This window comes from Phycodurus eques, chromosome 1 (genome assembly GCF_024500275.1).
Source record: "Phycodurus eques isolate BA_2022a chromosome 1, UOR_Pequ_1.1, whole genome shotgun sequence".
NCBI classification, from domain to species: domain Eukaryota; kingdom Metazoa; phylum Chordata; class Actinopteri; order Syngnathiformes; family Syngnathidae; genus Phycodurus; species Phycodurus eques.
The window spans coordinates 30514437-30528032 of record NC_084525.1 but is presented as its reverse complement, the minus strand read 5'-3'; the positions used below and the strand labels follow the sequence as shown (position 1 = coordinate 30528032).

The 13596-nt window shown below is 41.2% G+C and overlaps 1 protein-coding gene across 2 annotated transcripts; it reads right to left on the bottom strand.

Annotated features, from left to right (window-relative positions):
* Positions 1 to 3672: 3672 nt before the first annotated feature.
* Positions 3673 to 9182, bottom strand: LOC133408356 (rho-related GTP-binding protein RhoA-C-like). 2 transcript variants are annotated; one of them, XM_061687159.1, is made up of 5 exons: positions 9117 to 9182; positions 7442 to 7597; positions 6826 to 6946; positions 6620 to 6750; positions 3673 to 4207 (listed from the first exon to the last, which is right to left on the bottom strand). In XM_061687159.1, exons 2-5 carry the CDS (start codon positions 7595 to 7597, stop codon positions 4034 to 4036), a joined length of 582 nt encoding a protein of 193 aa, XP_061543143.1. In that variant the 5' UTR covers positions 9117 to 9182; the 3' UTR covers positions 3673 to 4033. The 2 variants fall into 2 exon arrangements, with proteins under 2 accessions (XP_061543143.1, XP_061543151.1); XM_061687167.1 differs by having other exon boundaries at positions 9122 to 9182.
* Positions 9183 to 13596: the final 4414 nt, after the last annotated feature.

The window sequence follows — 13596 nt, the reverse complement described above, 5'->3', positions numbered from 1 at the left end:
AGATAAACATCACAACCAGCTTCAACCAACCTAAATTAAAAGGACCTCAAGTAAGCACAGTACAGTATAAGTATAGTGAAGCTCATTTTCTGAACTTTAGGTTGAACATTTGTGCTCTATTATTTACATTTACCCTTAAACTGTTTGCATTACATCACAAATCAAATAACAGATACAATCATTAGATTTCAAGGTGTAACGGAACAAAGTATCACAATTAGAGATTCTCAGCACAGTTGTGTGACAAATACAATGGATATAAAAAGTTGAAACACCCTTGTTCAAAAGACAGGGTTTTGTGATCTAAAAAGAGACCAACATATAAATAATTTCAAAAAATTTTACACCATTAATGTGACCTAACTGGTACGCTTTTTTAAATTATTAAAATCTTTTAGAGGTGAAGTAAAAAAAAAAAATGTAATTGCATATCATCGGGCAGGAGGCGGGGTACACCCTGAACTGGTTGCCAGCCAATCACAGGGCACATACAAACAAACAACCATTCGCACTCACATTCACACCTACGGGCAATTTAGAGTTGTCAATCAACCTAGCATGCATGTTTTTGGGATGTGGGAGGAAACCGGAGTGCCTGGAGAAAACCCACCCAGGCACGGGGAGAACATGCAAACTCCACACAGGCGGGGCTGGGATTTGAACCCCAGTCCCCAGAACTGTGAGAGCAGTGATGTTTTGGGACTGTCGTTGGGCAACACAGACTTTCAACTCCCTCCAAAGATTTTCTGTGGGGTTGAGATCTCAGGAATGGCTAGGCCACTCCAGGACTTTGAAATGCTTCTTATGAAGCCACTCCTTCGTTGCCCGGGCGGTGTGTTTGGGATCATTGTCATGCTGAAAGACTTAGCCACCTTTCATCTTCAGTGCCCCCTTACTGGACAGAGGACCCTCTTAAAGAAGTTACTGATCTGTGAGAGCCAGAAATCTTGCTTGTTTTCTTCCACAATAACTTGCTAATAAATTATTTTAAAAAATCAGACGTGATTTTCTGGATTTTTGTTCTCATAGGTGACGTAGACCTATGATGAAAATAACAGGCCTCTTTCATCTTTTTATGTGGGAGAATTTCCGGCTGAATAAATACTTTTTTGACCCACTGCATATATATTTGTATGTATATAAGAAGTCATAATACATTGATGACAAAAGTTGATCCAAACCTGTCAAGGCACTTGAACACATACAATGGTATCTGCTGATGCTGCAGGTGATTTCATAAGAGCAAAGATCGGAATTAAATGATCATAACTACTTGACATACAGTTGCTGGTTACAATTAAACTATTTGTGTTTGTGTTTTTGCTTTGTAATTCCTTTTGATCAACAGATGACTAGTTATTGATTCTAAATGTACTTGGGGGGGGGGGGGGGGGGGGGGGGGGGGGGGGGGGGGGGGGGGGGGGGGGGGGGGGGGGGGGGGGGAGTCCTCATCGAAATAAGTAATTGTATTATATCGCAATGTTAGGCCAGTCATTCTGGTTTGTAAAGTACTTTCGAGCAGCTGGCCAGAATTATTTTTTCAACCAAAATCCCCCTGCAGTTGAAAACCAAGTTAGCTTTAAGCTATTTACAGTGGGTAGGGAAAGTATTCAGACCCCCTTAACCTGAGATTTTTCACTCTTTGTTATATTGCAGCCATTTGCTAAAATCATTTAAGTACATTCTTTTCCAAAATGTACACACAGCACCCCATATTGACAGAAAAAAAGAATTTTTTTCAGATTAAAAAAGAAAAATTGAAATATCACACAGCCATAAGTATTCAGACCCTTTGCTCAGTATTTAGTAGAAGCTCCCTTTCTAGCTAATACAACCATGAGTCTTTTTGGGAATGATGCAACAAGTTTTTCACACTTGGATTTGGGGATCCTCAGGCATTCCTCCTTGCAGATCCTCTCCAGTTCTGTCAGGTTGGATGGCGAACGTTGGTGGACAACCATTTTCAGGTCTCTCCAGAGATGCTCAATTGGGTTTAAGTTAGGGCTCTGGCTGGGCCATTCAAGAACAGTCACGGAGTTGTTCTGAAGTCATTCCTTCGTTATTTTAACTGTGTGCTTAGGGTCATTGTCTAGTGAGGATAAGCGGTACAGAAAATGAATGGATGGAAGGATACAGTACTCAGTATATATAATAAATGAACAAGTCATGTAAATGGACACATTGCTCTATCTTGATCGTTTATCGTTTTTTTTAATTCGGTGATCGGCCCTAAAAATCCTGATCATGTCAAGCCTTGTGCTTAGTGTCATTGTCTTGTTGGAAGGTGAAACTTCAGCCCAATCTGAGGTCCTGAGCACTGGAGAAGGTTTTCGTCCAGGATATCCCTGTACTTTGACGCATTCATCTTTCCTTCGATTGCAACCAGTCGCCCTTTCCCTGCAGCTGAGAAACACCACCACAGCATTATGTTGCCACCACCATGCTTCACTGTTGGGACTGTAATGGACAGGCCTGGCAGTGCCTGGTTTTCTCCACACATGCCGCTTAGAATTAAGGCCAAGAAGTTCTATCTTTGTATAATCAGAGCAGAGAATCTTATTTCTCACCATCTTGAGAGTCCTTCAGGTGTTTTTTTTTTTTTTTTTTTTTTTGCAAACTCCATGTGGGCTTTCATGTGTCTTGCACTGAGGAGAGGCTCCTGTCGGGCCACTCTGCCATAAAGCCCCGACTGGTGGAGGGCTGCAGTGATGGTTGACTTTCTAGAACTTTCTCCCATCTCCCGACTGCATCTCTGGAGCTCAGCCACAGTGATCTTTGGGTTCTTCTTTACCTCTCTCACCAAAGTTCTTCTCCCCCGATTGCTCAGTTTGGCCGGACGGCCAGCTCTAGGAAGGGTACTGGTCGTCACAAACGTCTTCCATTTAAGGATTATGGAGGCCACTGCGCTCTTAGGAACCCTAAGTGCAGCATAATTTTTTTTGTAACCTTGGCCAGATCTGTACCTTGCCACAAGTCTGTCTCTGAGCTCTTCAGGCAGTTCCTTTGACCTCATGATTCTCATTTGCTCTGATATGCACTGTGAGCTATAAGGTCTTATGTAGACAGGTGTGTGGCTTTCCTAATCAAGTCCAATCAGTATCATCAAACACAGCAGGACTCCAATGAAGGTGTAGAACCATCTCAAGGATGATCAGAAGAAATAGACAGCACCTGAGTTGAATATATGAGTGTCACAGCAAAGGTTCTGAATACTTATGGCTATGTGATATTTCAGTTTTTCTTTTTTAATAAATCTGCAAAAATTTCAAGAATTCTGTTTTTTTCTGTCAATATGGAGTGCTGTGTGTACATTAATGGGGGGGAAATAACTTAAATTATCTTAGCAAATGGCTGCAATATAACAAAGAGTGAAACATTTAAGGGGGTCTGAATACTTTCCGTACCCATTGTAATAGTACAGGTAATACAAGTTGTCAGCGGTAAACATGCATTTGTAAGTCATCTTTGTCCCAGGCTAAAGAAGCCAGGCCAATGAATGGGCATACAGAATAAAACATACCATTAAAAAAAAGCGTGCCAACTTCTTAAATGATGTGCTTCAATTCTCTCTTCACCACACACAGACGCTAGCAATAACTCCACCATAGGTGTCACCATGTCAATGACAGACACCATTCTCCTTAATACAAGCCAGTGTCCGATCCAATTGACTAAATTGAAACATTTATTTTTGGGTAAATTGTTGTACAAAATTTAATTAAGAAGAATTTAATACAAAAAGTTGATCAAAGAGAAATGCAAGTCTGCATGTAGTAACAATCTGTATCTCTGGCAAGGAATGAAAAAGAATACATTCTGGTCTAACAAATATACTGTACTTGTTATAATATTGGACTTGAATGAATATACTCCCTTTTTACATTAATTGACTGTCACCCCTTTGGCCTGTTTGATATTTTCAACTCTTCGAAATTGGCTCCTTTTGGTAACAAAACAGTCATATCAGAACGATCGGCTTTGCTCGGCCACGTTTGGTTCCCCTTATACTTTCTTGCCTGTGTGATCTGGTACTTTATAGCAGAAGACATATCCTCTTTTTGCCTCGTCTCTTGGCCTGCAGTGCTGCCCTAGTGGCCATTTCAAACACCTCCCTCACACCGTCCTTGGTCTTCGCTGAGCACTCCAAGTAGCCAAAGGCACAGATTCGGTTTGCCATTTCCCTCCCTTCCTCTGACTTCACAGGTTCCTGTTAACCAAATGACAAAATAGATTAAAACCTGAAAAACACATGGTTCTCTCTTCTTATTTGTTTTTGGGCCTTGTTCTCAGAGGATGGTGGCATTGTGCCACTTTCGACTCGGACTTGTGAATGTGTTCAACTGTGACTTATAGTGGGTACGGAAAGTACAGCAGTGACAGGCCAGAAGATGGTCTCTTCTTGTACTTGGTGCTACCGTGTTAAGTGCAGACGGCCATATTCCTTTCATTTTGATCAAATGTTATGTTTGAACATTTTATAATACATTAGTGGTTGATTTAATTTAATACTTGTGTGACAGTTAAAGAGTGATATTCGTAATCTCCATTAACAATGTGTCAATTATTATTCCTCATTTGTCAATAAAGGTAAGAGTGTTTAAAGTGTGTTTTAGAGTCATCATATTGGACTGGGTAATGTATGCTTATGAAGGTTTGTACTATGAGAATAATATTAAAATGTTATTTTAAAGCAAGAATAGTAAAAACACAGTACCTGTACTCTGATTAATATTGCATTCATGGAATAAGAATTAAACTGAATAATTAATCAATGTAACCGGGGCACCATGTTCGGCGAACTCGTCATCAGCTGCACACCAGAAGGGACGTTGCAGCTGCTATTGCGCCTTGACGGCTGCTGTTGAACTGTGTCGGCTGACAGACTGGAGTGAGCAATGGATTTTATCATTCGATCCTGTGTACACCATGGCTGAGATGGAGAGCATGCAACGGCCGTCAGAGGAAGTGTGGCAAAGACAAAGCGTACATCAACTTCTGGATGTGAAAGAGATGCACAAAAAGAAATCCAGATCGCCTCAAACCTCTAAGTACATGTAGATTACAAGTGTCAAACTTAAGGCCCAGAGGCCAGATCCGAGCCGCCACCTAATTTTAGGTGGCCCGCCAAAGCAAATCATGAGCGGTGTCTGATTTTTGCTAAAATATCACAAATGCATATTGTCTTCACTTGTAATAATGTTGAGATATTGCAAGAATTTACCAAACCTCTTTTAAAATAAATTAAATAATACATAGTTGAACAACTTTTTACTCGCTTCTGATTTCAAAAACAGTTATCCATCAATTTGTTGTGTATATGTAATAATATGAGACGATCACACATTTATATGGGTTCACAGTCATAGCAGCCCTCCGAGGGAAACCCTAACTACAATGCGGCCTGTGACAAAGATTAGTTTCCCACCGCGGATGTAAATGAAGTTTATGATCAAGGTTTGTTTTGAAGCTTTTGTATAGTACATGCAATGAAATCAAATATTTAGCTTGTCGTTGCTGAATATTTACTAACTGTATGGTTTTGTTTGTAAATAAAGCAGGCAGGAATGGGTATGAAGTATTCACACTCTTGTGAGTGAAAAGACCTAAAAATGACAACCCCCCCCCCCATAAGCGAGTAGATGCGATGTTTTAAGCGTTTTTTTAGTTTTGTTTTTAAGAATAAATACTTACTTTAATTAAGTAAAAAGCAGCTGATAAAGAAGATATGCACATTTAAAATACAGTGGACCCCGCATAGTTACTGTTCGGCACCCGCAGATTCACCAATTCGCAGATTTTTTTTTTTTTGAATGGATTTAAAAAATATATTTTCCTTGTTGTTTTTTCTTTTTGGAGCAGGAACCAACCCCGAAAACATTTATTCCCGCTTCTCCAAGAATTGTGGGGAGTTTAAATAATTCTCAATGCAATTATAATGGCCATGAATTATCTGCGGATTTTAACTATTCATTGGGGATAGAGACCGGGCCGGACCGTGACTAGCGGGGGTCCACGGTATAACAAATTTTTAACACCTTTGATGTGTTGTGCTGCTGTGTGAGTTTAGAGGAGAAAGAAGCTTAGTGTAACTATGTGCATGCATGTATGTATGTAAGGTGGATCCACTGAGAAAATCATGCGGTATGGAGTCTCGAACAGGAACGGCTAATACCTAGTAATGCGCTGGAGTGGCCAAAAAAGTCCTATGAAAACTGGAATGTAGCTGACTTGAATTAATTATTGTCAGCTCAAAATTCAGTTTGAATCAAAATTCTGCATTTCTTTATGTTCACATTATGTCTATTTGTTGATCAAAATCTATTTGAATTAAAAATATTGTTTAAAATATTGTATTTTCTTAATTACAAAGTTTCTAATTCAATAATGCTTTGCACTGGAACAAATTATTCCAAATATAATGCATCTCAATGGGAAGTTCTTTTTTGAAAGTCAATCAGCGTCAGTTGTACCCAACCTTTGAGGTGACACTGCATCGTAAATATTATTCTTTTAGCATTTGGGTTCATTAAGTTCAGTTTAATACAAAGAACAGTAAAATACATTAGAATAACTGCTGCACAACATCAACACATACAGCACCATTATCCTTTTCAATCACCTGTTTCATTTTTGCCAACTCTCGGCGTGTGAGATCATCATTGCGCAGGTCTTTCTTGTTTCCCACCAGAATAATGGGGATATTGGGACAAAAGTGCTTGACCTCAGGTGTCCACTTCTCAGGGATGTTCTCTGCATCGTATACAAATAAAAACTTTGTGTTGACCATCAAGAGGAGAGTAACATACAAGAATATCAAGGGAGCACCTAAACTATCAGGACTATCAACGGAGAAGCACATGAGGATGACGTCCGTGTCTGGATAAGAGAGAGGTCGCAGGCGATCATAGTCCTCCTGACCTGCTGTGTCCCAAAGAGCCAACTCTACCTGCAAATGTTTTAAAAAAGTGTAATCAATAATGTCATGGTAAGGCGATTCAGTTTGCCATTTGAACTGTTAACCCTGGAATTAACAGGCTACTTTTAAAGACGGTCATTAGGTTTAGATTTCAAATACATTTTGTAATTTTGTGACCAAACACATCACAAATTTCACTGAAGTTAACACAACAACCAATTATTGACATGATATGTTAATTTATCATAGGGGCAAGTCAAACAACCAAAAGCTGTTGCAAGTAAATGTTGCTCAAATAATTCAGTACACATATATGGAAATGCTTTACTCTTTCCTTAACAGGACAATTTCAAACGTAGGAGGTTGACCCACACTATATAGTATCTACTTGGTAACCTTTTTACTATAAAAAAAAGAGTGACAGGTCAGAAATAAATATACAGAGTAGTGGGTACTGACATGTACTAGAAAGTCGACCCTTTTCTTCAATCAAGGATTGCTTTAAGGAAAACCTGTGAGAATTACCTGTTTACCATCCACTTCAATATCTGCCACATAGTTTTCAAACACTGTTGGCACATAGACCTCAGGGAACTGATCCTTGCTGAACACGATGAGGAGACACGTCTTGCCACATGCACCATCTCCAACTATTACTAGTTTCTTTCGGATTGCAGCCATCTGAAGGAAACAGACAAATAGGGATTAATGTAATGCATCAGACAGACTGGCATTATTTTTTGTGTTCTTATAACTTCTATTTCTGTCAAAGCCCGGTTGTCCTGCAAACTGTACAATTTATGAACCCTCAATACAGCAGCACCAGATTGACTGTTATGTCCCTCAGTGTGTACACATATTAATCACTACATGTAGAAGCAAGGATTACTTTCTGAAGACATTCAAAACATTACATCTGGACTATAAGAAAGTTGCCACTCCCTTTAAATGCTCTCTCTTCCAGATTCAGGTACACAAAACCATTGCCCTCTAATAGTGAAAAATACAAGTAATTGATGCATCCCTTAAATATTTTTTGTAATTGCCTATATTCTAATTATAAACTGAAAATATACTGCAAACTATGATTTCCCAAATAGTTTCACAAACACATCTTACATTATACTTAACAACCAATTGCTTATAGATTATTTGATTATGGGAAAAAAATGCACCAGAAGTGTGTGTGTGTGTACACTCACATGCAGCAAAGACTCTCCATAACTTCCACAAACAACCCAGGCTAAACTTAGCTCCTCCCTGACATACAAAGTCTCTCAGCCAAGATGTATCATTTAAAAATTTTAGTAAAGGTTATGGCAGCATCTTGTGTCATTTCAGAAAGTGCACACAAACCGCAAATAGGTGATCTTACCAGCAAATAGCTGGTGATAGGTTCCATTTTAAAAAGAAAAAAATTGAATTTGTGAACAGTGGATGTGCGAATATGCATGGTATTAGTGTACGATTGAATGACATCCAGAACATCTTGCTACAAGGGTACCGGTAAATTAATTTTCATAAGGACAGCCAATAGAAAGCAGAAAGTAGGTTTTTTTTTGTGTGTGTGCTGTACGTGTGAAAGCCGGGCTGAAAATCCTTTAGTTATGAGTTGTTACGTTTCATAAGTACCAAGTCATGATGCAGTTATGTTGCATGGGAGTGGAGGAAGCAGAGGAACTGTGTTGCTGCTTGACTAGAAGGATGCTCATATCATTTGTTTGGATTACAAGTCAGCGGGACAGTATTTGGAAACACGAATTTCCTCTAAAATTATGTTGGTGTCACATGCTGATGGTTAATTGATATTAACATGAAGAAATTGGCGTTTCTTTATAACTACACTTGCAGCGAATCAGCGACCAATTGCCAACTCAACTATGGGTTATCGCTCTACCACGCAGACGAATTTTCAATACAGCGAAACGTGTAATTTGACTAGTGCAGTTTTAATATGGCTCCTATTTGTTTTTGATAGCGTGAGAGCTGAGTTGTCGCAAACAAGAAGATAGCTGATAGCTTGCGGCTAACAGCTAGCTTATTTTGACAGGTCTCTTGTCAAGCAACAGTTTATTTTCTGTACTTTCTATCAACGTCTTATATACACCACGAGCAACAAAGTAAAAATAAATAAATAATATTATAGAAGACAGCCGAACGTTTCGTAAAACACCTTGACAGGTTGGCTCGAAATACTCGCCTTACTTTGGTTTTCCTGTCGAGGTATATCAGTTCCTCAAGCGTTTGATGGTTGCGTCATCACCATGCATACTTTGAGCCAATGGGAAACGGCTTTGTCATATTCCGGCCCCGCCTCCAATACGCGTTCTGGGAGTGATCCCTTTGCTTGGAGTCGTTTTATGGCGGTTGGCATCTGACGTTTAAGAGCCATTCCCTCCATCTGCTGTGGTGGAGTGTATGTCAGACTATGTATATAACAAATATATAGCAAAACAAAGAACAAAACCTAAACTGTCTTTATCATCCCCTATCTCTGAAAAACTAAAACAAGGCTTATATTATTCAAATGCAGTCCTCAATATATCCAAACATGAACTACGTACTGCTTTACTACTTTTCTTCATTCATCTTAGTTTACCTCTACCTATTCTGACATATAAATTATATGCATATGTATGCGTAGCTAGAACACACCCATTTTGAGCTCCGTGCCAACGGCGACGCTGAGCGAGGAAGGTCAAAGTCGTCTGCGCAATGTGTGTGGACGGCAAGAAATAAAAAGACCAGGGATGCCGATACATCGTGCTGCATATGGTTGCGTAAAACGCCGTACAATTATGACCGGTAAACAGGGATTCCCGTTCTCAGTATTTTATCATTTTTGTTATTTTTTTAAATATGCTTTGCCTTGATAGTATACGCTTTGGTGTTGACAAAACAATAAACTTCGGCAAAATTGGTTGAGGAATGAGCAAGTTATGACTTTATTTCAGTGTTCATGAATTGCATTCTATGGGAACAACGACTTCTCCAACATGGCCGCCACGTAGGCACGTCGGTATACCGAGTTTCTACAGTGTGCTGCCGTATCTCGTGTTCATAGCTATTAGAATCCCTCAAGGGAAATTCACCTTGCACGCTGCCGTATATTTTATGTTACACACGGTAGCGGTGTTCGAACATTTTGACAGACTCGTCCAGTCACATCCTAGCCCCATTTTGTAAAGGGGGCGCTTTCTGCGCATGCTCCATCTCAACATCATCATTTACCCGCATCGAAAATTTGGCGACTCCCGACAGAGCTCCTATGCGATGGAGATCTTGTTTTAAATACTTATGTTGTTGTTGTTTTAATCAAGCGTTTTTAAATAACTTTATAAAAAGAAATCCCAACTAATGTGCTGAATAGAAGACGGACCTACATCTTGACAAATGACGTTCATGAAGATGTGCGCATCTCACACATGGATATACCCTTCTTCTTTTCCTTTCGGCTTGTCCCTTTAGGGGTCGCAACAGCGCGTCACCCATTTCCATGTAAGCCTATCTCCTGCATCCTCCTCTCAAACACCAACTGCCCTCATGTCTTCCCTCACGACATCCATCAACCTTCTCTTTGGTCTTCCTCTAGCTCTCTTGCCTGGCAGCTCCATCCTCATCATCCTTCTACCAATATACTCACTATTACTCCTCTGGACGTGTCCAAACCATCGAAGTCTGCTCTCACTAACTTTTTCTCCAAAATATCGAACCTTGGCTGTCCCTCTGATGAGCTCATTTCTAATTTTATCCAACCTGGTCACTCCGAGAGCTAACTTCAACATCTTCATTTCTGCCACCTCAAGGTCTGCTTCCTGTTGTCTTTTTAGTGCCACTGTCTCTAATCCGTACATCATGGCTGGCCTCACCACTGTTTTATAAACTTTGCCCTTCATCCTAGCAGAGACTCTTCTGTCACATAACACACCTGACACCTTCCTACACCCGTTCCAACCTGCTTGGACCCGTTTCTTCACTTCCTGACCACACTCACCATTCCTCTGGACGGTTGACTCCAAGTATTTAAAGTACTCCACCCTTGCTATCTCTTCTCCCTGTAGCCTCACTCTTCCCCCTCCACCCCTCTCATTCATGCACGTATATTCTGTCTTACTTCGGCTAATCTTCATTCCTCTGCTTTCCAGTGCATGCCTCCATCTTTCTAACTGTTCCTCCACCTGCTCCCTACTTTCACTCCAGATCACAATGTCATCTGCAAACATCATGGTCCACGGGGATTCCAGTCTAACCTCATCTGTCAGCCTATCCATCACCACTGCAAACATGAAGGGGCTCAGGGCTTATCCCTGATGCAGTCCCACCTCCACCTTAAATTCGACTGTCGCACCTACGGCACACCTCACCGCAGTTCTGCTCCCCTCGTACATGTCCTGTATTATTCTAACATACTTCTCTGCCACTCCAGACTTCCGCACGCAGTACCACAGTTCCTCTCTGGGTACTCTGTCATAAGCTTTCTCTAGATCTACAAAGACACAATGTAGCTCCTTCTGACCTTCTCTGTACTTTTCCATCAACATCCTCAAGGCAAATAATGCATCTGTGGTACTCTTTCTAGGCATGAAACCATACTGTTGCTCGCAAATACTCACTTCTGTCCTGAGTCTAGCCTCCACTACTCTTTCGCATAACTTCATTGTGTGGCTCATCAACTATATTCCCCTATAGTTCCCACAGCTCTGCACATCACCCTTGTTCTTAAAAATGGGCACCAGCACACTTTTCCTCCATTCCTCAGGCATCTTCTCACATGCTAGAATTCTATTGAACAAGCTGGTCAAAAACTCCACAGCCACCTCTCCTAGATGCTTCCATACCTCCACAGGAATGTCATCAAGACCAACTGCCTTTCCATTTTTCATCCTCTTTAATGCCTTTCTAACTTTCCCCTTACGAATCATTGCCACTTCCTGGTCCACCACACTTGCCTCTTCTACTCTCCCTTCTCTCTAATTTTCCTCATTCATCAATTCCTCGAAGTATTCTTTCCATCTAGCTAGCACACAGCTGGCACCAGTGAACATATTTCCATCTCTGTCCTTAATCACCCTAAACTGCTGCACATCCTTCCCATCTCTATCCCTCTGACTGGCCAGCCTGTATAGATCATATTCTCCTTCTTTAGTGTCCAACCTGCCATACATGTCATCATATGCCTCTTGTTTGGCCTTTGCCACCTCTACCTTTGCCATGTGTCACATCTCAATGTATTCCTTTTGCCTCTCCTCGGTCCTCTCAGTGTCCCACTTCTTCTTAGCTAACCTTTTTCCATGTATGATTTCCTGTACTGTGAGGTTCCACCACCAAGTCTCCTTCTCTCCTTTCCTGCCAGAAGATACACCAAGTACTCTCCTGCCTGCCTCTCTGATCACTTTGGCTGGAGTGGTCCAGTCTTCTGGAAGCTCCTCCTGTCCACCGAGAGCCTGTCTCACCTCTTCCCGTAAAGCTGCACAACACTTGTCCTGTCTCATCTTACAGTTCTCTACTCTGCCTTTGTCTTCCTAATCTTCCTCCCCACCACCAGAGTCATTTTACACACCACCATCCTATGCTGTCTAGCCACACTCTCCCCTACCACTACCTTACAGTCGGTAACCTCCATCAGATTACATCGTCTGCACAAGATGTAATGCTTCTACCTCCGCTCTTGTAGGTCACCCTATGTTCCTGCCTCTTCTGTAAAAAAGTGTTCACTACAGCCATTTGCATCCTTTTTGCAAAGTCTACCACCATCTGTCCCTCCAAGTTCCTTTCCTGGATGCCGTACTTACCCATCACTTCTTCATCACCCCTATTTCCTTCACCAACATGTCCATTACAATCTGCATCAATCACGACTCTCTCTCTTTCTGGGATGCTCAGAACTACTTCATCTAGGTCCTTCCAGAATTTCTCTTTCACCTCCAGGTCACATCCTACCTGTGGGGCATAACCACTATACATTAGTGGTTATACATAACACCCTCAATTTTAAGTTTCAGCCTCATCACTCGATCTGATACTCTTTTCACCTCCAAGATATTCTTAGCCAACTCTTCTTTTAAAATAACCCCGACTCAATTCGTCTTTGCATCTCCACCATGGTAAAATAATTTAAGCCCTGCCCCTAAACTTCGAGCATTACTGCCTTTCCACCTGGTCTCCTGGACACCCAATATAACAACCTTTCTCCTAATCATCATGTCAACCAACTCCCGAGATTTTCCTGTCATAGTCCCAACATTCAAAGTCCATCCATTCATTTTCAACACCGCTCATCCTGGTTAGGGTCACGGGACGCTGAAGCCTATCCAACCTAACTTTGGGCGAAAGGCAGACTACACCCTGAACTGGTCGCCAGTCAGTCGCAGGGCACATATAGACACGGACAACCATTCACAGTCCCATTCACACCGTCACTGAGTGGGAACTGAACCCACGCTGCCTGGACCAAAGTCAGGCGAGTGTACCACTACACCATCAGTGACATTCAAAGTCCCCACATTCAATTCTAGGCTCTGCTTTTCCTCTTCTCTTTCTGCCGAATAACCCGCTTTCCACCGCTTCTTCTTCGACTTCGACACACACACACATGTATACACCCAATCGGAATATATTATGTTACATGTAAAAAGTTGACAAGAGAACTTTAATCTGAAAGACGAAAGGTCTCCATGTAA

Coding starts and splice junctions, on each gene's coding strand:
- LOC133408356 (XM_061687159.1), bottom strand. CDS start 7,597: ATGGCTGCAATCCGAAAGAAACTAGTAATAGTTGGAGATGGTGCATGT. Junction 6,751..6,825: donor TGATAGTCCTGATAGTTTAG/GTGCTCCCTTGA, acceptor TATACGATGCAG/AGAACATCCCTGAGAAGTGG. Junction 4,208..6,619: donor AGTTGGCAAAAATGAAACAG/GTGATTGAAAAG, acceptor TTTGGTTAACAG/GAACCTGTGAAGTCAGAGGA.